Source organism: Pristis pectinata, chromosome 1, assembly GCF_009764475.1.
Source record: "Pristis pectinata isolate sPriPec2 chromosome 1, sPriPec2.1.pri, whole genome shotgun sequence".
Lineage (NCBI taxonomy): Eukaryota > Metazoa > Chordata > Chondrichthyes > Rhinopristiformes > Pristidae > Pristis > Pristis pectinata.
In genome coordinates, this window is record NC_067405.1 from 125,493,588 (window position 1) to 125,520,279 (window position 26,692).

The 26,692-nt window shown below is 41.2% G+C and overlaps 1 protein-coding gene across 2 annotated transcripts; it reads right to left on the reverse strand.

Moving 5' to 3' along the window:
• Positions 1–1,202: 1,202 nt before the first annotated feature.
• Positions 1,203–26,692, reverse strand: dhrs7 (dehydrogenase/reductase (SDR family) member 7). 2 transcript variants are annotated; one of them, XM_052025099.1, is made up of 10 exons: positions 26,579–26,692; positions 25,230–25,400; positions 17,817–17,951; positions 12,854–13,006; positions 12,193–12,299; positions 9,299–9,538; positions 5,631–5,753; positions 4,980–5,195; positions 3,493–3,568; positions 1,203–2,813 (listed from the first exon to the last, which is right to left on the reverse strand). In XM_052025099.1, exons 3-9 carry the CDS (start codon positions 17,938–17,940, stop codon positions 3,521–3,523), a joined length of 1,011 nt encoding a protein of 336 aa, XP_051881059.1. In that variant the 5' UTR covers positions 17,941–17,951; positions 25,230–25,400; positions 26,579–26,692; the 3' UTR covers positions 1,203–2,813; positions 3,493–3,520. The 2 variants fall into 2 exon arrangements, with proteins under 2 accessions (XP_051881059.1, XP_051881050.1); XM_052025090.1 differs by lacking the exons at positions 25,230–25,400; positions 26,579–26,692 and adding an exon at positions 18,597–18,721.

Consider the following 26,692-nt stretch of genomic DNA (forward strand, 5'->3'; position numbering starts at 1 on the left):
ACTTGCATTCTGCTTCTAACAAAATACAGTAATGAACCATCCATTAAAAAAAAATGAAAAAAATAAAAGAATGAATATATTAGTTTAAGGGGTAATATGATATGCAGAAAATTAATCTTTTTTTAAAAAATTGTGCATATTTCCATTATGCTGGTCTGAACTTTGTGGTTGTAATGATGCCAAAACTGCCTCAAAGACTGCTGTTACATCTTGAAATCAACTAAGTTAAATGCAGAAATCCAGGAGTTGCTGTCGGGGCACCTTGAATACAGGCTCCAGAAATCAGTGAATTGACACAAGTGTCATATAATTACAATCTACTCTTGTAATAAAATACCCAGAAAATATGATGCTTTGTTCATTGAGATAGTGTTAATGGTGTAAAAAATTATTATTCCTTTGCAAACACCAAATATATCTATTTTATGTTGGGTACAATTCCTTCACTGCTATACCCTCAAATGTCAAAATTATGATTTAATAATTTTAACAAATTTGATATTTTAGCTATTTTGTTCAATTTCATGTCATAACTTTTTTTGTAAAACATTTAAAGTTAAATTGCACTTTTTAAAAATTCCTGGTTGGTCTGACAATTATTCAATGTGATCAGTTTCTGGCATCTAAGGCTTGTGTTTGGCATCAACAAACATTGGAAAAGGGAAAGTTCATGCCATTGATGGAGTTGTATTTTTGCGGACAATGTTCTTTGAAGTCAAAATCATCACTTCATAACAGACTCCAAAATCCAAGACACTACAGGTTTCTAATAACCACTTTCACATCATAATTACTCTTCAGCTATTAAGGTGCTGGAACTTGATGAAAGAACTTCATGAGTTTTTATAGGTATGGATGCAAACATTTTAAAATGGAAATATAAAAATGAGACTAAATTTACTTTACAATGGCAACAGAAGTTTGGTGGAATCTAGCCCAGTTAACAGCAAGCCTCCACTTCAAACAGCACTTAAGTTTTATTTCCCCACGTGCAGTGAAAATGATACCCAATTGAGCAGTTTAATAGTTAAAGGTCAATTGGAATATAGACAAGATCTCTTCAGCATATTGAGAGATCAGGCTCTGTACCCTAGATCAGCAGCTGAAAATGCACAAGAAAATTACATTAGTAATTGTATTGAAAATCTATACTGGGTGAAACCACTTAGATAGGGTGCATTTAATAATCTCTTACTTAAAGCCACCTTCAATATAAACTTTATTTCACAAATCAACAATTACATTAATGATTTTATTTTCTCCCCCACAATTCATTATTCTTGCCAGTAACAATAACTGTTTAAACCAAACCATTACCACTGACCAAAAAACAGAAATGAACATTACCACAATGAAAAAGAACACAAGGCAAAAAGGCTACAATTGACAACAGTATTGAATCAATCCAGTAGTGTGTTATTTCTTGTCTGGTTCATCAAGGTGGCAGGTGGATTGGAGCATTTTGGGCAGTGTGCACAGATCAAAACTGCAGTCTCAAAAGCTTATTAAAGGAAAAGAGAACAAAGGTCAACTTTGACACGACCTATTGAATAGCAGAACTGTTGCTAAACTTGCAAACAGGGAAGATGACTGTTCTAAGAATACTTCCCACTTAATGACCTTTGTTTAAAGCTGAGAAACAGTAGAGGGAACTCATAATTCTGTAAGTTTTCATAAAGTTATGGATAAGGATAAGATGGGAATTTGGGGGAAAATACTAAATTGGGGAAGGGCTAATTACTACAGTATTAGGCAGGAACTGGGGAAGGTAGACTGGGAACAGCTGTCATCGGGCAAGTCCATATCTGACATGTGGGAGTCATTTTAAACTGGTCAGAATTCAGGACCAACATGTTCCTGTAAGGAAGAAAGACAAGGATGGCAAGGTTTAGGAACCTTAGATGATGAGGACAGTATGAATGGGGCGTATACTTGTGACAAGAGTGCAGCAAAGGTTCACCAGATTGATCCCTGGGATGGCAGTTTTATCCCAGGAGGCGAGATTGAGCAGACTGGACCGATACTCCAGATCTTAGAAGAACGACAGGAGCTCTCATTGAAACATACTAAATTCTTACAGGGCTTCACAGGATAGATGAAGATTTCATTCTTTCTCTGGTCTGGTGTCTGGAATCAGTCTCTCATTATAAGGAGTCAATCATTTGGGACAGAGGTGAAGAATTTTTTTTTACTCAGCAAGGACTGAATATTTGGCATTCTCTAACCAAGAAGATGGTAGAGACTGTCACTGAGCATATTTCAGACAGCGGTCAAAAGGATTTTAGATATTAAGGGAATTGAGGTTTGTTCAGCGAAGAAGTTCTGAGATATATATATATATAAAAAAATTGGCCTTGACTTTACTGAATGGTAGAGCAGACACAAGGGTCATCATGCCTATTTCTGCTTCTATTTTTATGTTCTTACGTCGAGTCTAGCAGTTGAATAAAGTAATAGATTCACCAGCAAAAATCTGTTGGCAAGTTTCAGACTTATACATTCGCATACACATGTTGGTTCCAAACCTTGTGTCGTGGTTGTGCTGTGTCTGCTTCACAGTCCATAAACTTTGTTTCAATCAAGTAGTGCTGGGGAAGGGAGGAGGAGGCAGGCTGGGGAGGTATTGGTGGTATGCAGTTTGCAGAGTGAGAAGAGAATGCAGTTGGTGTAAAGACAGCACAGGCATAAGTGCTTGCTTTTGTTTTAAAAATGTCATGTGAATACAGCAAAGTAATACTTAGCAGATCTGCCAACATTTACTACTCAAGTAAGTGTTCTGGAGGACTATCAGCACTTCACCACCTCAACAACATCTGCAGAGAAGAAGAAAAAATAGCTTAAAAAGTACTTGACACATTTTTTCCTTGCTTGTGTCTTCCGAAGATGCTAACTCGTGCATATTTAAAGAGTAACCCCATAACCCGAATATCTATCTCTGCAACTGTGGATTTTGAGTCTCAGTATAATGGTATCACACCAGTAATTAACAGTGATAGTAGAATGGCATAATTTCTCTTGCTTTACTCAACAAACCTCTTTCTTTACCCAGGCTGCATTAAGCCTGGGACTGATCTGATTGGTATCCCTCAGTGCCACAAAACAGGTTTGCCTATTTACATACTGCTAGGGTCATCAGAGTTTTCAATGTCAACAAATTCCTGAATGGCCCCCAAGGCAGAAAATAAAACAAACTGATTAATCTGGTTGCTTTAGAAGTTTTGGCACCACAAGAATAGGTACCAAAAAAATTTCCATTGAATAGAGAAAACAAAAAAAAATTACAATTTCATTGCTGGTAACTTAATCTGACAAAAAGCAACATCTCATTTTTGGGTAACAGAGAAACAACAAATCTATTTGGCACCTTTCACATTCTTAAAATGTGCCAAGGATACAAACAGCATTTACCTAATTTAAATGATGTACTAAATGACCATTTCGCAAAGTGAACAATGACAAACCAATAAAAACTATATATAAAACATACATTACCTTCAAATAAAGCAAGACACCCACAGCTTCAAGTTGCTTTAACCTTTATCTTTCCAAAATATGTGGCATCAGCATCCTGAAACATGAAAAAATACAACTGCCAACAAAAACAAAGTCAGAAAAGGAACAAAGCTGTTCGTACTATTGTGAAGTAGGCAAATTTCAACTGGAGTTTTTAGAAGGAATTTCCATGGGCATTAAAAATTCTACTTTGACATACTTAGATTATTTTGAAGGATACACCACATCATGAACATTCTGATCATGTAACAGTATATTACCATGCTGCTAAGCAGAGCAGAATCCCTTTAGTGCCATGGGTATGTTTGCTATTAATAGACAGTTTAAGGGAAATTATCGAAAATGCTGGAAATACTGAGCAGGTCAAACAGCATATGTGGAAAGAGAAACACATTTAATGTTTCAGATCAAAATATTAATTCTGCTTCTCTTTCTACAGTGCTGCTTACTTAATCTGCTGAGTGTTTACAACATTTTCTGTTTTTATTTCAAATGGAAAAAAAAGTTATGGTTTACAAAAACCTTGAGTTATGTAGAGATCAGCTTGGCTGCTTTCAATATGGATGTAATATTTAGCCAATGTGAAATTACATGTATTTTTAAAGTCATCTTGAAATGTTATTATATTAAAACTGTGACAGAATTTATTGTTATACATTTTGCTAACAAAAATGAATGCTCAGAATGACTACATTTCTACACAGGATTTTGGCTTAGTTCCAAAGGAAGCAACTGACATCCACAAGATATTCACAAGTAACTATGAATCACTACGAATTCACAATTAGGGCACTTGTTTTTGTATCTTCCAACCAATATATTTTGAAATTGTCTGAAGTTGGAGACACAAACAATACATTGTGATAGTCACACCACTGTTCTGCAGACCAAGTAATACTATATTTTTTTTCAGAAAGGTATTATTCTTTATATTATCCAATATATCTCTAATGCAGATACTGAATATGGCTGACAATGTATAACTATTATCCCAATAAAATATTATTTGCATTGAAATAGATTAAATTGGCCTTCCATGTAGAATATTGCTCTTCAAAACATTTGGCCTCATATAGGAAAGGGACTATGTGGCAGGGACGAGAGTTGATGGTCTTACAGGTATTTAGCTGGGAGGAGACAGATGTTTGTTGTATAATCTGATGGTGAAAGGACTGTAGGGTTGACATAGATGTGAAGAGGATGGAAGTAGATATTATTGAGACCTGCAAAATAGCCTTATGGTTAATTCTTCCATGGAGCACTACCGAAAGTTGGAAAAATGGAGTAAATATCGTTTTCAAGATTCAAATTTGTTTTTAATTATTAAAAAGCAATCGTATCTTTTTAATTCTAACTGTGAGCCTTACCACGGCATATTTTTAAGGAGCTGAAAAACTGAAAAGATTATTTCTTTACAAAAAGGAATTGTCAAAATACACTGATTAATTATAGCAAGTTATACCTACCAACCCACTTTTCAGATTTTTAATTCTTTTCACTGACACCTTGTTAGTGATTAGCCAGGCCCAAGTAGGAGTATACTGCCACAGGTAAGCATAAAGTAGCAATGGCTGCTCAGAAATCCACATCTCTTTCAATTCGTTTGCTATACCAACCAACATCAGTCGAACACAACGGGCTGTTGGCATCTTCAGGGTTTCTACAGAAATCTTAGTCACAGGCTAAATAAAAAGCAACAGAAAGCATAAAAGCAAATCAACACAGTGGAATATCCATATTTCTCTGTAGCGTATTTAAACATGCCAGGCAATCTATCAGTTTGTCTCAAAGGAAAGTGGGGATTCAAAAGACATAAGACTTTGGACATTGTTTTCTAATTGACAGAACATTTTTATAAGTTAGTCCCTCTGTAAAGTATATATTTTAATCCAATGTTCTGCTGAATCATTACTCATCCAGTATTTTGAACTGCACCCTGTACTAGGTCCATATTTTTAATAGCATGAACATTTTAAACATTGAGTTTTATTTAAAAAATGGTTAATGCAAAATTCCTATCACAATTATTATAGGGCATAAATGATGATCCTCAAAACTATCTTGGATATTATTCAGTAGTGACTACCTGTGATCAGTACATCTATAACCTGTTGTACCTTATTTATCTCTTCAGTAAAAGCACTTTTCACAATATTTGAGTGGACCAATCCTGGACAAACCATGCTGATTACAATGCCTGGGTAATCAGCAAGCTCTGGTCGAAGAGAATTAAAAAATCCCTGGAAAACAGAATATGACATCAGCATGTGTTGTGTATGATATAATTGGTAACCTTACCATCATTAAAACATTTTTGTTATTTTCACTGATTTCACATGAAACCATCAATATGGCTTAGAGTAAAACCATCAGAATTTTACTATGCACTCCAAATATACATCTAAAAATATATTTATTGTCAGGTGATTTAATTTATCCAAGTGTGATTTATGAAAACATTGAATCTGTTACTGGAGCCACAGGAAAGGAAGATGCAATTGAGTTTCTAATAATTGGGTTAATAATTGATAAAGATGTAGCAGAAAAGCAAGCTGCACTTGTGTTAATAAATTACTTGGTCTAGATGGGCTTCATTCTAGGTTGCTGAGGAAAATAAGGGAGGGGATTGTAGTGGCCCTGGTCCTAGTCTTCAAATATCTATAGGTGGTCCCCGAGAACTGGAAAATACAAACATTAAACCCCATTCAAAAAACGGCACAGGGATAAATCCAGCAGCTTCAGAGCAATCGGTTTAACGCCGATGATGGGGAAAGTTTTTAGAAACAATAATCAAGGGCAGAATCAGCAATCACTTGGACAAGTGGGGGTTGAGCAAGGAAAGCAAGTATGGACTTTTTTTTAAAAAAGAAAAAGGCAAGTTGTGTCTAACTAATTCAATAGAATCTTTTAATTAAGTAACAATTAGGATCTATGTTGGAAATACAGTTGCGGTGGTATGGACTTCCAAAAAGCATTTAATGAAGTGTCACATAATAGGCTTGTCATCAAGCCCAAAGCTCATGGAACAGAAGAAGCTGTGATGTCATGGATAGAAAGTTGGCTCAATAACAGAAAATAGGGAATAGCAGTGGAAACTTGTTTCCAGATCCAAGGGATGTACCATAGAACCATAGAACCATACAGCACAAAACAGGCCCTTCGGCCCACCGTGTCGTGCCGTCCATCAGACCACCCTCACACTACCTAACCCCTTCCTCCCGCATATCCCTCTATCTCACGTTCCTCCATATGCCTATGCAACAAGCTCTTGAACCTGTTCAATGTATCTGCCTCCACCACCACCCCAGGCAGTGCATTCCATGCACCAACCACTCTCTGGGTGAAAAACCTCCCTCTGACATCTCCCCGAACCTCCCACCCATAACTTTAAAGCCATGACCTCTCGTCTTGAGCACTGGTGCCCTGGGAAGGAGGCGCTGACTGTCTACTCTATCTATTCCTCTCAATATTTTATATACCTCTATCATGTCTCCTCTCATCCTCCTCCTTTCCAGTGAATAAAGCCCTAGCACCTTAAGCCTCTCCTCATATTCAATACCCTCCAATCCAGGCAGCATCCTGGTAAATCTCCTCTGCACCCTCTCCAATGCCTCCACATCCTTCCTATAATGAGGCGACCAGAACTGAACACAGTACTCTAAATGTGGCCTAACTAGAGTTTTGTAAAGCTGCATCATAACCTTGCGGCTCTTAAACTCAATCCCGTGATTTATGAAAGCCAACATCTCATTGGCCTTCTTAACTGCTCTTTCCACCTGTGAGGCAACTTTCAACGAACTGTGAATATTAACCCCCAGATCCCTCTGCTCCTCCACACTGCCAAGTACCTTGCCGTTTACCCTGTACTCTGCCCTGGAGTTTGTCCTTCCAAAGTGTACCACCTCACACTTCTCCGGATTGAACTCCATCTGCCACTTGTCAGCCCAGCTCTGCATCCTATCAATATCCCTCTGTAAGCTCCGACAGTCCTCCACACTATCCACAACACCGCCTATCTTAGTGTCGTCCGCAAACTTACTAACCCAGCCCTCCAACCCCTCATCTAAGTCATCTATAAATATCACAAAAAGTAGAGGTCCCAGAACCGATCCCTGCGGGACACCACTAGTCACTGCCTTCCAATCCGAGGGCACTCCTTCCACCACAACCCTCTGCTTTCTACATGCAAGCCAATTCCTAATCCACACAGCCAAGCTTCCCTGGATCCCTTGGCCTCTGACCTTCTGAAGAAGCCTACCATGAGGAACCTTATCAAATGCCTTACTAAGATCGATGTAAACCACATCCACCACACTGCCCTCATCAATCTTCCTGGTCACCTCCTCAAAGAACTCTATCAGGCTTGTGAGGCAAGATCTTCACAAAGCCATGCTGGCTGTCCCTAATCAGTAGAGTTCCCCAGAGGTCAATACTAGGACCACTGCTTTACTCAAATTTGAATGTACAGGACAAAATTTCCAAATTGCAGGTGACAGACAATTAGAGGCATTGAGAATTGTGAGACAGATAGTAACAAACTTAAAGGGGATTTAGACAGTTTGGTGGACTAGAGAGAGGGCAAATGAAATTTGCTGGGAAATGTGAAGGGTTTGATTTTGGTAGGAAAGACGAGAAGAAGCTATATAAACAAGGAGGCATAATTCTAATAGGGATAAGTGCAGGGAAAAGTCCTGGGGAATAAGTGCATAGTTATTTGAAAGTGGCAGGGCTGGTTGACAAGTTGTTAAAAAAAGCATGCTTTATAATTAGATTAAGAGCACAAGGGAATGGGAGTCATATTGCACCTCTATAGATCACTGGCTCAGCCAAAACCCGATTATCATGGAGGAAGAAAGTAAAGGCTTTAGAGAGGGTGAAGGATGATTCCAGTGATGAGAGACTTCAATTATGTGGACAGACTGGAGAAGCTGTAATTGTTTTCTTTGGAACTGGGAAGGTTGCACACAGATCTGATAGAGGAGTCTAAGAACATGAAGCCATAGACAGAGAGGATAAAGGGAAACTGTTCCCATTGACAGTAGGGTCATGAAAAGAAAGTGATTGGCCAAAGAACCAAAACTGATACGAGGAAAAACTTCTTTTTAAATGAGGAAAAATGGTTATGGCCTGGCATGCACCACCAGGAGAGAAGGAATATTTAACTGTAGCATTCTGAAGAAGCTGGATAGATTGCTGAAAGAAGAGAGTTTGTAGGGCTTTGGGGAGAGGGCAGGCAGTGGGATCAGCTGGATTGCTCTTGCATTGTGCTGGTATGAACTTGACAGGCCTATTGCACTACTTCCATGTTGAAACCAATCTGTGTTTTAACTCCAGAGTTTGCTATTGTGAATATTGAATAAAAATCAGATCCCAGCATCTTCAAGGATCCACAAATATGCATGTACTTGACATGCAACTTGGAAAAACAAAAATAAAACAGAAACTTAATATTTTTCTTTTTTTTTATATAAAGGGAGACAACTATTTTTTACTGATACAACAATAAGAAAAATAGAGAATTTGAATTGAAATTTGAAACTGGTTTTAATAATACAATTTTAATGATCCTTAATTATACAACTTTTCAGTTCTCTTTATCAAAAGTGCAGCAATCACATAATTTTTGCTTTTATTAAAAGTTAGATTTTTTAAAATTGCAGAAGATTCACGCAAAAATTAAAAAGTAATAACTGTACGATTCAAAAACTAACTATTGAAGAGTAACAGTCAATTAGTTAAAATTGTAATAGCCAAAATAATCACTAAACCCAGTTAAACTGCTTACCTGAAGAGCATGTTTACTACTTGCATATCCTGTGGAAGCAGGTGCTGCAACAAGGCCAGCCAAACTGCTGACAGTGACTATCTGTCCTTTCTCCTGTTTAACCATGTAGGGCAAAACGCACTTGGTCAATGACACTGTACCAAGGAAGTTTAGTTGCATTATAGCTTTGTAAACATCAAGCTGCGTTTCCAGAAATAGGGAGCGCTGGGTACGTCCAGCATTATTGACCAAAATGTCAATCTGAAAAAAAAAATCAACCCAAAGGCAATATGGAATAGTGAGTATGAATATGGGCTAAACAGAACTGTTTATGCATAAAACATCTAACATGGGTCTTCTGTTATCATCAAAATTGTACTGCCCTGCTAATTGAAGTGAGATCCAGGCAGAAATCAGCAAATGATTCAGATTACCAAATACTTTTATTTTCTTAACAGAAAAACACTACTGGCTAAAGATATGGAAAATGCCAAAGATAAATAAAATGGAGAAATGAAGCTTCTTGTAAGAGTAATCTCAAAAAGGTAATTGGGTTCTAGTTCTCATTTATGCTTCCACATCGGTATAAAGGCAAAGTAAGATCTTCAAACCAGAAAGGTGAAAAGTACCTGAAGTGTGAACCTTTTAATTATTTTAACCAACTGGTCACCAGTGTGCATTGTAGATTACCTCATTCAAACACAAACAGTTAATACTTTTTATATATTATTCTGCATGTGTAAGACTACTTTTATTAAACCTTAGCAAGATACAATATTGCCAAATGTTCCATGAACCAAATAAGTTCTTTGTAGTTCTCTTCAATTCTGCAGAAATAAGACTAACAGCTAAAGTTGTGGATACAATTTTAAGGCATTTGAATCTCTTTTGAAGTAATTGCATGCTGATACATAGAATCGCTGCTTATCAGTATTGCTCTGAACTATAGAGTTTTGTCCTTATTGTTGAAATTTAAATGGATTCATAATGACAGAAAAAATATGGTGGAGACAAAATTGATTAAATCTGTTTTGATTGTTTCAGACTGCATCATTTGCTCATAGTTAAGGCCAAATTTTACTATTTACAAACTAATATATTGTATCAAGTGATAGGTAAATGACGTATCACTTAAGATGCATTGTTGATCCATTATGACTTTTTTTTGCTCAGATGCCATAAACAAACAACAGTCCAATTATCAGTGTGGCGAGACCAGACAAATTATAATATCAAGCGTAACACTTCACCTGAAATAAGTAACGATTAAGAAGGTTCGCGTGCTTGTTAGTTTTCTTTTTTTAAGTTCTCACTAAGATTAACACATGAAATGGCAACTTTCTGTTTCCTCCAAAATTGCTAACAGTTTGTTTAGATTTTCAGTTTATTAGTCACACTTTCATTTTATCCTTTATGGAGAATCAGACTTAAAGTTATATCTCAATTTAAATGGCTGATAAAGCTGTATGGAAAACATTCTAAGTAATGGAAAGTTATGAAAGATTTTTCATTCAGTGGATATTAATGGTGCTACAAAATTATATTTTACTTTCAGCACATCTTCAAAGGATGTTGAATGATAACTGCATATTTGATTCTAGTTCCTCTTGGAGGATAATGTTGTCATTGTCTAACTCTTACGAGGAAAAATGTCAGTTTTTAAGGCTCAATTTTATGTTGCAATAGTGTGGAGAGGTCAATTGCTTTGATATGAAAATTGCAAAATGTTGTGAACTGCTATGTACATTCCAATTGTTTTCAGTATCTTTTTCATGTTGAAAAATGTGTCTGTGGCTTTAAAACCCGAGCTTAGTTTCATCAACTGAAGAGAAACAAAATCAGGTGGCTGCACCACAATGATGAAGAATCATGGCAGGGATTTTTCATTATGATCCCTGCTGTTTTATTGAGAAACAATGGCCATTTAAAGATAGGTGGAAATGCCAATTCAAAGTAAATTTGGCTATGCAAAAGCATAGGAAACCCTATTAGACTAACCCTAAATCAAGCTAACAAGAATCTAAAGGAACAATATCTCCCTTAGGAATATTTAAGCTTAACAATTATAGCCCACTGAAAATGAAGGAAAAAAAACAGGTCATTGAGTTCCAAAATCATAAGGATATCCAAATGGTATTGTAATTTATTTTACAGGAAAAAAAATCGATCAGAAAAATGCCTTGAATTTCAACAGCGAAAGGCAAGTTCACCTTTGATTATTTAAGAAATAGTTTCCAATGATTAATCAGAAGTGCTTTATTAGATTTTGAAATAGTTTTCTGGTCAAATTGGATTTTTTTTGAAAAAAAGCAGAAAACCTTGAGCACAAGTTATTTGATTTTTTACACACAAAACAATAATTACTGGAACATGAAGTGCAAAAAAGTGAATGTAAAATGGTCCAAATAAGAATCTACAAAACCTTACTAAGATCCCTGAAAAAGGCCAATAATGCAAGTACCAACATAATATAGGTACGTTACTGAATTGGTATAAATGTGATATGAGTTACTGTCACTGCAAAGTGATTTCCTCCTGATTTTTAAGAAAATTAGTAAGTCTCATGAAAATTGCCAACTTTTTGTTTTTCATTTGTTTTGTGTAGTGCATGCTCACGAAGAAAATTATACAACAATGAAGACTCATATTTCTATAAATAAAAATAAACAATACAACATGCTGCTAGTAGGTACCCTTAAATTTGTGAAATCAAACAATGAGCATTTGTGTGTTTAAGAATATAAGACGGGCTAATAAAGTAATTTACTTTTCTCTCACATTTTGTTTAATATCATTAAGGAAATGCATTTTGTTTCACTGAAAAGTAACACATTTCCCATTCTATTCTTTATGAATTATTTAATAATGGGTAACAGCTCCATAATTTAATAATAGATCATTATTAAGGAACGTACTTTACCAAAGTGCTGGATGACGCTTTTTGTTGCAGCCTCATGGGAACTGCTTTCATTCAGGTCAAGTAACAAAACAAGAATATCCCCTTCTTGTAATTCGCTATGATCTACAAAATGAAACTTGCATAGTCACAGAAGAGAATATTAAAACAAAATAACTGTAAAGCAATAAACTGCAGAAATCTAAAAGGTCAGACAGAAACAGAGTCAATGTATCAGGTTGGTGATCTTTCAGCAGAACTGGAAAAAAATGAAAAAAACAGCATATTAAGTTAGTGGGGGGGGGTGGTGTTGAGAGCAGCATAATATTTCTTATTTACGTTAGGACATAAGAAATGGGAGGGCTTAACCAGATAGTCCCTCATTTATGCTCCACCATTCCATATGTTCAAGGCTGTACTTTAATCTAAGTGCTGCTTTCTTGATCCCTTTAATATTTAAAAAAAATCTATCTACCTCTATCACCTCTCATTCTTTAAACCAAAGAGAGCAAAGGGTTAGTATGCCTAATCTCTCATCCTAGAACAAACCCGCTATCCCAGGAATCAAGCTGGTGAACCTTCATCATATCCCCTCCACCACAAGTATATCCTCCCTCATTAGGGAGACCAGACCTATGCATAATACTCCATCAATGGTCATTCAAAACATTTTTACTTACCAAGGCAGTTTTGCTTAACTCGTTGCAATTCAGCCTCTCTCCTCGAAGAGAGTACTAATGAAGCTCCTAATTTTGCTAGTTGGTATGCTAACTCCTCTCCAATTCCAGTAGAGGCTCCTGTTATCCATACAACTTTCTTACAGAGTTTGGTTTCTGTCAGGTATTAAGTACACAATTTATACTATCACATTTCAAAAGTCAGTTAACAAATTAGATTTCTTTCTTTATTAGTCACATGTTCATCGAAACACACAGTGAAGTGCATCTTTTGCGTAGAGTGTTCTGGAGGCAGCCTGCAAGTGTTGCCATGCTTCTGGCGCCAACATAGCCTGTCCACAACTTCCTAACCCATACGTTTTTGGAATGTGGGAGGAAACTGGAGCACCCGGAGGAAACCCATGCAGACACAGGGAGAACGTACAAACTCCTTACAAACAGCAGCCAGAATCAAACCCAAGTCGCTGGCGCTGTAATAGCGTTACACTAACCGCTACACTACCATGCCTGCAATATGTTTCATTCATTAATAAATCTGGGCTAGCCTCAAGCTAGCCCAGATCTTAAATATTTGTTCTTGATTGGAAGATTGAGTAGAAATACTTTATATCAGGTCTCCACCCTCCTTTCCTTTGTTCAGATTTTTGCAGAAAAAACCCTGCCAGTTTACATAAATTCTTACATCACGTGATCATAGAAATTATAGAAAATCTACACCAAATCTCGCATCATGCCGGTGTCCAAACAAAAATGGCTGCACACTCTAATCCCACTTTTGAGCATGATGTTCATGACTCTTTAGATCATGGCTCTTCATCAGAGTACTATGGAGCACTTTTGCCTTAACCACCCTATCACATTTCCCCTTTAATCCTTTTACCCAATTATTTTAAATCGATGCCCTTTGTCTCTTTTTCCCTCTGCTAAGGGAATTATTTCTTTCCTATTTACTCTATCTATGCCCCTCATCATTGTATACACCTCCAGAAAGACTCCCTTTAGCCTTTTCTGTTCCAAAGAAAACAACCCCTCCTTTTATAATCTTTCATCAATTTTCAATACTGTCAACATCCACGCACATCTCCTCTGCACCCCCTCCAGTACAATCATACCTTTTCTGTAATGTGGTATGAAAACCCAAACATAGTACTGAAACTGTGCCATAACTATTGTTTTATTGAGTCCCAGTGTACCTTTCCTGTTGTCATATTCTATCCCTCAGTTAAAAAGGAATGGAAGCCACATCCCTTTTCACTAGTCTTGCTACCTTGAAGGATCTGCAGATATACATCCCAAGCTCTTCTTGTTCCTCCACACCACTCAGTATCTTGCAATTTATTGTATTGTCTTGATTTACCTTATTATATAATCTGCAAATTTCTTTATCATGATCCATAAATTGAGGCTTAAATAATATATTATTACAAGGGTCTAATTACAGCATTCTCACTGGTAACAGTCACAAAACTACCTATCAAGCATTACTCTTTCCTGAGTGCCACTGAACCAATTTTAGATCCAATTTACCATTCTCCCTTGGATCTTATGGGCTTTTATTTTTTCAGCCATTATGCCATTTGGGAACTCGTCAAAACCCTTTCAAAAATTCACATAGACTACATCAGAGTGCCCTTACCAAGTCTTCCTGTTACCTCCTCAAAAAATTCAAGTAAGTGCATCTCTCATCACCGAGTGAAATCAACTGGCTTATAATTATTTACTTTATCCCTTCCTCCCTTTTTAAATAAAGTAGCCATTTTCCAATCCTCTGGTACCACTCCTTTAACCAGGGAGGATTGAAAATATTATAGCCAGAACCCCTAAGGGGAGAATAAAATGGGACCAGTGTAAACAGATACTTGATGGACAGCTTGGATTCAGTGATCCAAAGAGCCTGTTTCTGTGCTGTTTGATTCAATAATAAACTTCCCTTTTTGTGTTTTCACTTTTTTTTCCCTTCTTCTTCTTTCTCCTTTCCCTAAGTACCACCACAAATATGTTCTCTCACTGTTTTTATGATGCAAACAACCAGCTTCTTGTTACTTCCAAACATTTTGAAATGCTTCTTTTACAGTGGGTTAAACTTAGCATTCAAGATTACTGATACAGAACTCCAAATAGAAATCTGTTGAAAAAATTTAAGTTCAAGTCTATAACATTGTTAGATCATTTCCGATGCTTTAGTTGGCTGTTTTTGTCTTGCATTGTGAATAAATCTATTCCTACTACCCGGTGGGAATTCCCATAAGGAGTGGTAATTTTGCAAGGCCTCACTCCTAGCGGAAGTTTTATGAGCAGTACCCGTTGTAATAAAGATGGGGCGTCATCCCAGGTGTGTGAATGCTAATGAAGTTCTGAACTTCCAGACTGTATAAACTCTTATATACATCTTTTTGGGAGAAAGAGGAAGAACTAGGGAAATACAAACACATCTGTTGGCACCTGAAAAGATTTTCACCCATGTGTCTGAATCGCAGGAGGCATATCTTCATTAATCCAAAAAGCAATGTACATGGAAGTTTCAATTCACCAAGGAAAGTGGGGTAGGGTGGGGGTGAGATAGGTTGTTGAAGACCCTTGCAACGTCTTTCCCCTATGCTAAGCAAGGCAGACCCCTCTGCAACTGGATTTGTCAAGTTCTTAAAAATGGTCACGATTACAGTGCCTTTGAGGCCTCCAACATTTCTTTTCCCAGACTTGGGCGATGCAGTTGTGACTGAACCTTTCTCTGCTACGTTTTAAAACTTCAGTAGGGGTACTATCTGCTCCCAAGTTTTTTTTTGTTTTTGAGTTGGTCTTCTTGATTTCTTGCCAGTCAGGGATGGACATGTTTGTTTGCTTTGGGATGGAGTCAAGGACATTCATGTCAAAAACAGAATCACAGTTGAGGAGTTCTTTGAAGTGTTCCTTCCAGCAGGCATTGACTGCCTCTCTGTCTTGGATGTGTTCGCCATTCTTGGAATGCAGTGGGATGGGCCTTGGGTTTTTGACTGTTGATGCCTTAAATAGGACCAAAGAATCCACATATGTCACAGTTTTCAGTAATTTGCTGCCCAGAATCAAGGCTTTAGGTAACAGGTTTTCTGTTGGACTTTGATTTTCAGGTGCCTGGGGAACAGTTTCTTTTTCCACAGTATTCCAATTTCCTCTCATTCCTTGAAGATTCTCTTCTTCATTAACATACTGTAAGTAAGACAAGTCCACCTAAAATTTATCCAAGGGCTATAGATGATACTAGATAGCAAGTTTTAGCATACCATTTTATTGAATGGCTGGGGTCTGGCAGGTCTTACTGACTGGAATGATGAGACAGATGCTGGGTACATGACCGACTAGCAAGATTGACTTGAAATTAATGTTACTGACAAGCAAAATTGTCATTTTCCCCCAACATTAAACAAAGCCTATAAATCTGGAAACTGTACCATGAAGATTCAGTACAATTGCTAGAGAAACAAAGGACTGTAGATGCTGTTCTCTAGAAGAAAAACACGATGATGCTGGAGGAACTCAGCAGGCCAGGCAGCATCCATGAAGAAAAGCAGGTGGTCAACGTTTCAGGTCAGGACCATTCTTCAGGACTGAAAGTAGGAATAGGGGAAGCCCAGTATATAGGAGGGAAAAGCAGAGCAGAGATAGGTGGACAAAGAGGGGAGGCAGGGTGGGCACAAGGTGGTGATAGGTAGATGCAGGTAAGAGATAGTGATAGGCAGGTGCAGGGGAGGAGGGGAGAGCAGATCCACTGGAGGATGGGTCATAGGTAAGGAGAGAAAGGGAGGAAATGGTAGAAAAAGAGGCTAGGAAAGGGAAGCAGAGAGGAAGCATGGTGGGGTGGGGTGGGGTGGGGGGGAATTCAACGTTCATGCCACTAGGCTGCAAGGATCCAAGTTCCAAGACAAAAATTGAGGTGCTGTTCCTCCAGTTTGCACTTGGAATTCTCCTGGCAGTGGAGGAGGCTGAGGACTGACATATCAGTGATAGTGTGGGAGGGGGAGTTGAAGTGACTGGCAAAAGGGAGATGTAGATTGCGGTTACGGACAGAGCGTAGGTGTTCTGTGAAATGGTCACCTAGTCTGCATTTGGTCTCACCAATGTAGAGGAGGCCACACTTGGAGCACCGAATGCAGTAGATGATATTAAGGGGTGCAGGTGAATCTCTGTCTCACCTAAAAGGGCTGTTTGGCTCCCCGGATGGAGGTGATGGAGGTGGTGTAGGGGCAGGTGTTGCACCTAAGGCAGGGGCAGTGGAAAGTTCCCACGGTGGGAGCAGGATAGGTGGGGAGGGGGGATGGTGAGGAGTGGCAGACAGAGAGTGGTCCCTGCGAAAGGCAGAAAGGGGTGGGGTGGGGAAGATATGCTTGATGGTGGTGTCCCATTGGAGATGGCAGAAGTGGCGGAGAATGATGTATTGGATATGTAGGCTGGTGGGATGAAATGCGAGGACAAGGGAGACCCTATCCCTGTTGGGTCTGGGAGGGGTGGGGGTGAGAGCAGTGGTGCAAGAAATACGGGTATGAGCTCTCTCGACCACAGCTGGGGGGAAGCCCCGGTTAGAAGTTGGACATCTCGGATATCTTGGAGTGGAAAGCCTTATCATGGGAACAGATGTGCATCAGAGATGCCTTTTGCCTATATGTTGATAGTGGGAAGGTTGCTCAATTTTTACAATTCTTATTCAAGGGGCACTGAATCTTCATGTTGAAGTCCTAGTTTCATCCCATTTAATATCAACAAGCATTCAGACTTGGACCTTCATGATCTTTATTGTTCAGCATCATTCATTTGATCCATTTAACTGTGGCAGCAGTGTGAAATTTATCAGTGAAGGTACAGGCAAATGGTATAAATGAATAAAGATGCAGTTCAATCAAATCTTAAATAAGTTTACTGCTGATGGATTGGATATATTTTAACAACACTAAAAATTTAATTAATTTAATAAATAGAGAAATAATTTGTTCATTACCTGGTTTGTTTCCCAGATATTCAGCCCATAACAAAGTGAAATCTGCATCAGCCCTGAAGAACCGAACACTTTGCACAATGACATAAAACACCAGACAGTAGCACACCACTGACAGGAGATCCATCGTTTTAATATCTGACAAAAAAAAGTGTGATTTAACCAATTCTTAAAGGATGATGTTTCAATGTAATTCCAGTTTTTCACAAGTACAGTCCAAAAATACACAGGTTAATGTGTCAAAATGCTTCAGACAATTCAAAAATATAAAGATGTACAAATAGTCTTCAGATTACTCAGAAATCAACATTTATGCCAGGAATCCAGAAGTCATTAATTATTATCAACATTTTTTTATCATTTTGCTGTTCAGAAATTACAACGACCATTGTTGCAAAAGCTTTCATAGCTATTGATGATTTATCTTTTAAAGTGAAAAGCAATATTTGTTTAAGCAAGGTTTGTCTAATACTTTGCATGTATTTTTAGAACTTTGTACTTTTCATCTGCTCTATCTATAACCATATTGAAATTAAAGTAAAAAGCTAAAAAGAGTTTGAAGACTCTTCACGGGAATAATACCCGTCAGAGGAATTGGTGACATGACAACAGCTGACTACGAGCTTGATTCATGAGCCAGTTTTTAAAAAAAGAATCTTAAAAACAAATAATTAGGAAGCAAATTGCAGTTTAGGGGGGGTATCACATTGCTGAAGGTTTGGACAACAAAATAAGAAATATGCAGCTGATCAATTAACATGGAACCAGTGTCTAACCGCTTACAAGCCAAACAGCTGACTTTCTGATCTCCTACATATGAGTGAAGAAGTTCCCTCGTGGATCCCTCCATGTATAACTGAGAGCTCAATCTCTTGCCCTTGCATCAATAGGCTGCTTTCTGTTCCTGCTGTCCTGGTTCTTCTGAGAACTTTCACCACAGTTGGCCCTGTAAATGCTGAAGGGCCTTAGACAGAATGAGATGTCAGAAAGGAGCAGGGTCTCTGGCACAGTGTGGGAATCGACTGGAGTGAAGGGAAGTTAAGGTCTGGTGAGAAAATTATACTTTTTTTTCTGCCAATCATGTACCTTCAGCAAACTGAAATGCAAATTTTATCTGCTACTACTTAAGATATATTCAAATTTAAAGAAACTATTGTAGCGACTCACCATCCGAGCAAGCGAACCGGCTCGGCGGTCAGGTCGCGTGTCATCGGAGCGGCGAGACCCAGGATGGCATTGGGCCTTCGTCTTCCCCGAGCGACAGGGAGAACCCGCGCGCGGGAAAGGTTTGATGACGTAGCGTATACGTCATTTCTGTTTTTGGTGGGCGGGAACAGTCTTTCTTAAAAGGCCTGCGCAAGGCGGGAAAATAAACCAGTTCTTGTTCTGCAACCCATCGACTAGTGTCTTGCGGTAGCACCCGCTACATTGGTGACCCTGACAGTCCAAACGGATTTTGGACCTGCACAATGGACGACAACGCAACAGCCAACGCAGTGGCACTCAAGCGGCCCACCTTTTGGACGCTTTATCCCAGCGTCTGGTTCGACCAGGCGGAAGCACAATTCCACCTTCGGCAGATCACCTCCGACTCCACAAAGTACTACCATGTGGTCAGCTCTCTGGACCAGGAGACATCTGCCCAGGTCGGAGACTTCATCCAGTCTCCTCTGGAGGAGGATAAGTACCCAGCTTTCAAAGACCTTCTGATTCAGACCTTCGGCCTCTCCCATCGCGAGCGCGCTACCCGCCTGCTTCAGCTCAACGGCCTGGGGGACAGATCCCCATCCGCCCTAATGAATGAGATGCTGGCATTGGCTGAGGGACACAAGCCCTGCCTAATATTCGAACCGGCCTTCCTCGAACAACTACCCGATGACATTCACCTGCTGTTGGCCAACGCCGATTTCAGCAACCCACGTGAGGTAGCTGCCCGGGCAGATGTCCTGTGGAAGGCCAAACGCGAGAGTGGGTCGTCCGTCGGCCAAATCGCCGGGCCGCGAGCCCAACGCCTACCTAAACCAGTCCCAGCAACCAAGCGACCACACCCCAGAAACACAGATGACGACACTGGCGACCAGCTGTGCTTCTACCATCAGAGGTGGGGCGCAGAGGCCCGTCGATGCCATCCACCCTGCAAGTTTCAGGGAAACGCCAGGGCCAGCTGCCGCTGATGGTTATGACGGCTGGCCGCCGACACAGCCTCCTATTCGTTTGGGACAAGCAGTCCGGGCGGCGTTTCCTCGTCGATACTAGAGCAGAGGTCAGTATTTTGCCCCCGACCGGCTGCGACACTCGTAACAGGCAACAAGGTCCTGTACTCAATGCCGCAAACGGCACAACGATACAGACTTTCGGTACCCGTACACTTCAAGTACAATTTGGTGGCAGCCGTTTTACCTGGACCTTTACCCTTGCCGCCGTCGCCCGACCACTCCTAGGAGCCAATTTCCTTCGGGCCCACAGCCTGTTAGTCGACCTGCGAGGGAAGCGGCTAGTGCACTCCAGAACTTTCCAAACCTGCCCCCTGGGAGAAGCCAGCCTACCAGCCCCGTGCCTGGACTCCATTTCCCTGTCTGGCAACGAGTTCACCAAGATCCTAGCTGAGTTCCCGTCAGTTTTGGCACCTCAGTTTACAAATTCGATGCCCAAACACAGGGTGCGGCACCACATCATTACCACAGGGCCACCCCTTCATGCCCGAGCACGACGACTACCTCCAGACAAGCTCTGGAGCTGGGGATTGTTCACAGGTCAGACAGCCCCTGGGCCTCCCCCCTGCACATGGTCCCCAAAGCCACCGGCCGGTGGAGGCCCTGCGGCAACTACCGCAGGCTGAATGACGCCATCACCCCGGACCGCTATCCCATCCCTCACATCCAGGACTTCACGGCGAACCTACATGGGTCCTGCATCTTCTCCAAGGTGGACCTCGTTCGGGGATACCACCAAATCCCGGTCCACCCAGATGACGTCCCCAAAACTGCGATTATCACCCCATTCGGCCTCTTCGAGTTCCTTCGAATGCCATTCGGCCTTAAGAACACCGCGCAGACTTTCCAGCGGCTGATGGACGTGGTAGGCCGAGACCTGGACGTCGTGTTCACTTACTTAGATGACATACTAATCGCCAGCCGTGACCGCCAAGAACACCTTTCCCACCTCCGCCAGCTGTATTCCCGTCTCCGTGATTTCGGCCTCACGATCAACCTGGCCAAGTGCCAATTCGGACTTGACTCTATCGATTTCCTCGGCCACAGAATCACCAGCGACGGAGCAACACCCCTTCCCGCCAAGGTAGACGCTATCTGCCATTTTGCCCATCCCAACATGGTCAAAGGCCTGCAGGAATTCCTGGGGATGGTCAACTTTTGCCATCAGTTCATCCCTGCAGCAGCCCATATCATGCGCCTTTTGTTCTCGCTGATGGCTCGTAAGGGCAAGGACATCGCCTGGAACGACGAGGCTGTGGCTGCCTTCGTTAAGGCCAAGGACGCCCTGGCAGATGCCACGATGCTGGTACACCCTAGGACAGATGTCCCAACCGCCCTCACGGTGGATGCATCCAACACCGCGGTTGGTGGAGCACTGGAACAACTAATCAAAGGCCGTTGGCAACCCTTGGCATTTTTCAGCAGGCACCTTAGACCACCCAAACTGAAATACAGCACCTTTGATCGGGAACTTCTAGTGCTGTACCTGGCGGTCTGGCATTTCCGGTACTTTTTAGAAGGAAGGCCTTTCACTGCTTTCACTGACCATAAGCCTTTGTCCTTTGCCTTCTCCAAGGTCTCCGATCCCTGGTCAGCTCGTCAGCAGCGACATTTGTCCTACATTTCCGAATTCACAACGGATATCCAACATGTCTCCAGAAAGGACAATGTCGTTGCTGACGCACTTTCCAGACCGACCATCCACAGCCTGTCCCTGGGTGTCAACTACACGGCCCTGGCTGACGCACAGCAAGCCGACGACGAGCTGCCCAGCTACAGAACCGCAGTCTCGGGCCTGCAGCTCCAAGATTTCTTAGTCGGTCCAGGTCAGCAGACCCTCCTTTGCGACATCGCAACAGGTCAACCCTGCCCTATAGTTCCTGTAGCCTGGTGGAAACACGTTTTTGACTCGATACACAGGTTGGCGCACCCGTCCATCAGATCAACTGTCCGATTGGTCGCCAGCAAGTTCGTCTGGCATGGCCTGCGCAAACAGGTCAGTGAGTGGGCCAGGACTTGTCCGCACTGCCAGACATCAAAAATCCAATGACAAACCAAGGTCCCGCCACAGCAGTTCGAGCCTACCCAGAGAATTTTCGACCACATCCACGTCGACCTCATTGGTCCTCTGCCAGTTTCAAGAGGAGCCCGGTACCTCCTTACCATCGTGGACCGGTTCACGAGGTGGCCAGAGACAACCCCTCTATCTGACATCACAACTGATTCCTGCGCCCGGGCGCTGCTCACAACTTGGATCTCACGTTTTGCTGTTCCGGCCCACATCACTTCAGACAGGGGCACCCAGTTTACCTCCAGCCTCTGGTCTGCATAAGCGAACATGCTGGGGATGCAGCTGCACACCACCACAGCCTACCACCTTCAATCAAACAGATTAGTGGAACGTTTCCACCGCCATCTAAAATCAGCCTTGATGGCCCGCCTGAAGGGTCCTAATTGGGTCGACGAACTGCCTTGGGTCCTGCTCAGCATACGCACTGCCCCCAAGGAAGATCTCCACGCTTCGTCAGCTGAACTCGTGTACGGGGCGCCCCTGGTTGTCCCAGGGGATTTCATACCCGCCCTTCGGGGCCAAGAGGAACAACCCACCGCAGTCCTGGAAAGACTGCGTGAGAGGCTCGGCAACTTCGCACCGATTCCCACTTCGCGGCATGGTCAAGCTCCATCCTGTGAGCCCAAGGAACTACAAGACTGTAAGTTCATTTTCGTTCGCAGGGGCACACCTTGGGCACCGTTGCAACGACCATACAAGGGGCCGTTCCGGGTCATCAGGAATAATGGGTCCACCTTTATTTTGGACATTGGGGGCAAGGAAGAGGTCTTCACAACGGACTGCCTCAAACCGGCCCATTTAGATCTACAACAACCGGTCGAGGTTCCAGCACTGCGACGCAGAGGCCGACCTCCTAAGCAATGGCTAACACAGCCTGTGAACCTTGGGGACCGTATCACCGGTTCTGGGGGGGGGGGGGGGGGTTGTTTAGCGACTCACTGTCCGAGCAAGCGAACCGGCTTGGCGGTCGGGGCGTCGTCGGAGCGGCAAGGCCCAAGATGGCATTGGGCCTTCGTCTTCCCTGAGTGACAGGGAGAACCCACGCGCAGGAAAGGTTTGATGACGTAGCGTATACGTCATTTCCGTTTTCGGTGGGTGGGAACAGTCTCTCGTAAAAGGCCCGCGCAAGGCGGGAAAATAAACCAGTTCTTGTTCTGCAACCCATCGACTAGTGTCTTGTTTTCACATTGCAGTAGCAGCCGCTACACTATAATCAAAATGGAGATTGTGCCCCACTAAAATTTCATGTCATTTAAAAACAAGAAGTTTGATTAGCAATGAGACATTCTTTAAAAAGGGATAAAATGCAATAAGGGAACTCCCAAACTGTCCAGTGGATAAATGTACTGGTGCAACATACTATGAAAAATCAGCCTAGGTTGTATTCAATTAACTAGACAATCAGGCAATATGGCAGAATGAACATTACTACAGGTTTAACCTCCCTAGATTAGAAAAAGGCAAAAAAAATGCTGAAAGCATGCTTCAAATAAAATTTTGAAAACTATTAAGATTATGCATGCAACATCTCTCAATCCAGTAATGCACTGTAATACATCTTAGGAAATGCAATTATCTTCCATACCAATATCCAAAACTGGCAGCCAAGAAGTAAAAAAAGCAGGTTAAATAAAATTTCACCTTCCCTGTACAGATTTGGAAATCAACCTGTGTTCCAACACTCTTCGTTACGTTGCGACTCTAGTGCAGTGTAGTTCCTTAGATTCATCTTCTTTGTACACCTCAAACTGCACAAATTGGACTAAATCAGTAAATAGAATGCATGCAATGGAAATTTAACGCAAGGTCAAATGCCAATTGTGGCAGACCTCTAGCCAAACAATGCAGACTGTTCACCATGTTGAAAACAGTAGTTATCAAATCTGCCAAGTTCCTATTTTACATGTTTCCTGTTACATGGTTTTTTGGATCTACCTCATGGATTGTTTATTAGCATAGCTGGGTTATACTTTAGATTAAATAAAAATAAATCTTTTACGAAAGGACTAGCTGACTATTGCATCTGAAAAACATCTTTGGGTGAATGTTACCTTAGTAATGGCATCATCAGCATGTACGCTGGTCACTTATGTGGCCTCCCCAATGCGTTGATGAATGTCAGGAAGTCAGCTCGCTGAACTCATTTGAAAGTTCAGCAGGTTAATCAATGAATGCAGGTTGGCACACATTATGGCTGCAACTACCTTTAAGTGACGGGCGCAGAAAATGCCTTTTTCTGACTTAAAAAAGAAAGGAAGGACAGGCCTGGCCAGGTTAATGAACACAGTGGGGCTGATGAACTGAAGTGTATTTATTTTAATGCAAAGAGTATTATGGGTAAGGCAGATGAATTTACGGTCAGAATTAGTACATGGAACTGCGATGTCCTGGCCATTACAGAAACATGTTTGAGAGAAGGGCAGGACTGCAGCTCAACGTTCCAGGTTTCAGATGCCATACAGAAGGATATAAGAGTGGTGGGTAAGTTGTGCTACTGATCAGGGAGAATGTCACAGCTGAATTTAGAGACTATATCTTGGAGGACTCATCCAGTGAGGCAATATGAATGAGGAATAAGAAAGGTGCAATCATTATGATGGAGTTATTCTATAGGCTTCCTAATAGGCAGTGAGAAGGTGGTAAATAGGATGCTAAAGCAGGTGTACAGCATACTTGCCTTCATCGGTCAGGGTGTTGAGTATAAAAGTTGGGAATTCATATTGCAGCTGTATAAAACTTTGGTGTATTGTGTGCAATTCTGGTCACCACACTACAGGGAGGATGTGGAGGCTTTGGTGCAGAAGAGGTTAACCAGAATGTTGCCCAAATTAGAGAGCACCAGCTAGAGAGAGAGCGAGAGAGAGAGAGAGCGAGAGAGAGAGAGAGCGAGAGAGAGAGAGAGCGAGAGCGAGAGGACAAATTTGGATTGTTTTCTCTGGAGCAACAGAGACTGAGGGGTCACCTGATAGAAGTGTGTAAAATTATGAGAGGCATAGAAAGATTCTGACGATCTACCCTTTCTCTCAATCCGGTAATGCACTGCAATACATCTTAGGAAATGCAATTATCTTCCATATCAATATCCAAAACTGGCAGCCAAGAAGTAAAAAAGTAATTTAAATAAAATTTCACCTTTCCTGTCCAGATTTACCCAGTGGATGGTCTGTGTGTTCCAGCTGCAGTGGCAGTCAATTCACCATTTCAGTAGAAAGGGGAAATCAACCTGTGTTCCAACACTCTTCGTTACGTTGCGACTCTAGTGCAGTGTAGTTCCTTAGATTCATCTTCTTTGTACACCTCAAACTGCACAAATTGGACTAAATCAGTAAATAGAATGCATGCAATGGAAATTTAACGCAAGGTCAAATGCCATTTGTGGCATTACTGGGAGACAGTGGCAGGTGAAGGATAGATGGAGGCAGACAAAGAGAGAGGCAGATAGAGCAAGGTGGGAAGAGGAGAGTGTGAAGATTGGAGACAGCTGATAGAGGGACATAAGCAGGAACACAAAGGGCTACTTATCAGAGGCCAGCACTGGTCTCCCAATTCCACCTTTGCTCTCTCCCCTACCTGGAACAACCTGCACCCTTATATGCTTCCTCAGTCCACATTTAAGAGGCATTTAGACAGACACATGAACAGACAGGAATGGAGGGGTATAGACCACTTGCAGGCAGATGTGCAGTTTAAATTGGCATCATGGGCAGTTCAGACATTGTGAGTCAAAAGGCCTGTTTCTGTGCTGTACTGCTCTAATATTATCAGGACCAGACTATATGGTGTACACAGTTCTTTAAAAGGTACCCTTACATTTACATGCACTGTCAGTACATGAGTAATTCACTGAGATTAAAAACAACACATTACAGCAAATATAAACTGCGTAATCCAATCCAAAAATAAAATATTACAGATACTAGAAATCTGAAATAAAACAGAAAATTATAAGTGATAAAATATTCATCAAATTAGGCAACATTGATGAAGAGAGAACTAGAGTTATTATTTCAGGTCAATGACCTTTCATCGTAAACTGAATAATGTTGTTAAAGAAAGCACTTTCAGAGGAGTGGAAAAATGTCAATTGCTTGAATATCCGAATAAAATTAATGATTTAGGACCTGTCATTTGACTCTCAATTGACTTCAAAGGATTTGTGTGGCATTGATGTTCAGTAAAAATAAATGCAAGGAATCAGATAACCTTCAGATAATAAAATGACCCAACAAGCTTTCAAGGTGTGTTATCAAACAAAATCTGGCACGGAGCCTCATTAGGTGATATTAGGGCTGCTAACTAAAATCTTGATCAGAGAGGCAGGAAAAGCTAAAGGAGGAAGGTAGGCAGGCATCAGTCGGCTTAAGACACAGAAGAGGATAAAGTGAAGGAGCTGGCCTTCATTTGAGAGTAAATAATCATTGTTTTCTTCTGGTATCGAAACGTGCAGTATAATTAACCCAACCCCATATCATTCAATTTACCTATATTATAGACTCGGGAGACAAAAGAGACCGCAGATGCTGGAATCTGGACCTGATGCTGGGTTTCGACCCGAAACGTCGACAATTTCTTTCCACCCACAGTTGCTGCTCGAC

What these genes read in the sequence shown, in the direction of transcription:
- dhrs7 (XM_052025090.1), bottom strand. Translation starts at nt 18,663, where the DNA reads ATGGAGGGATCCACGAGGGAACTTCTTCACTCATATGTAGGAGATCAG. An exon ending in TCATCCAGCACTTTGGTAAA is followed by an intron (nt 9,539 to 12,192) that starts GTACGTTCCTTA and finishes TTTTTTTTTCAG; the next exon opens with ATTGACATTTTGGTCAATAA. An exon ending in TTACTGAAGAGATAAATAAG is followed by an intron (nt 5,196 to 5,630) that starts GTACAACAGGTT and finishes CTTTTTATTTAG; the next exon opens with CCTGTGACTAAGATTTCTGT.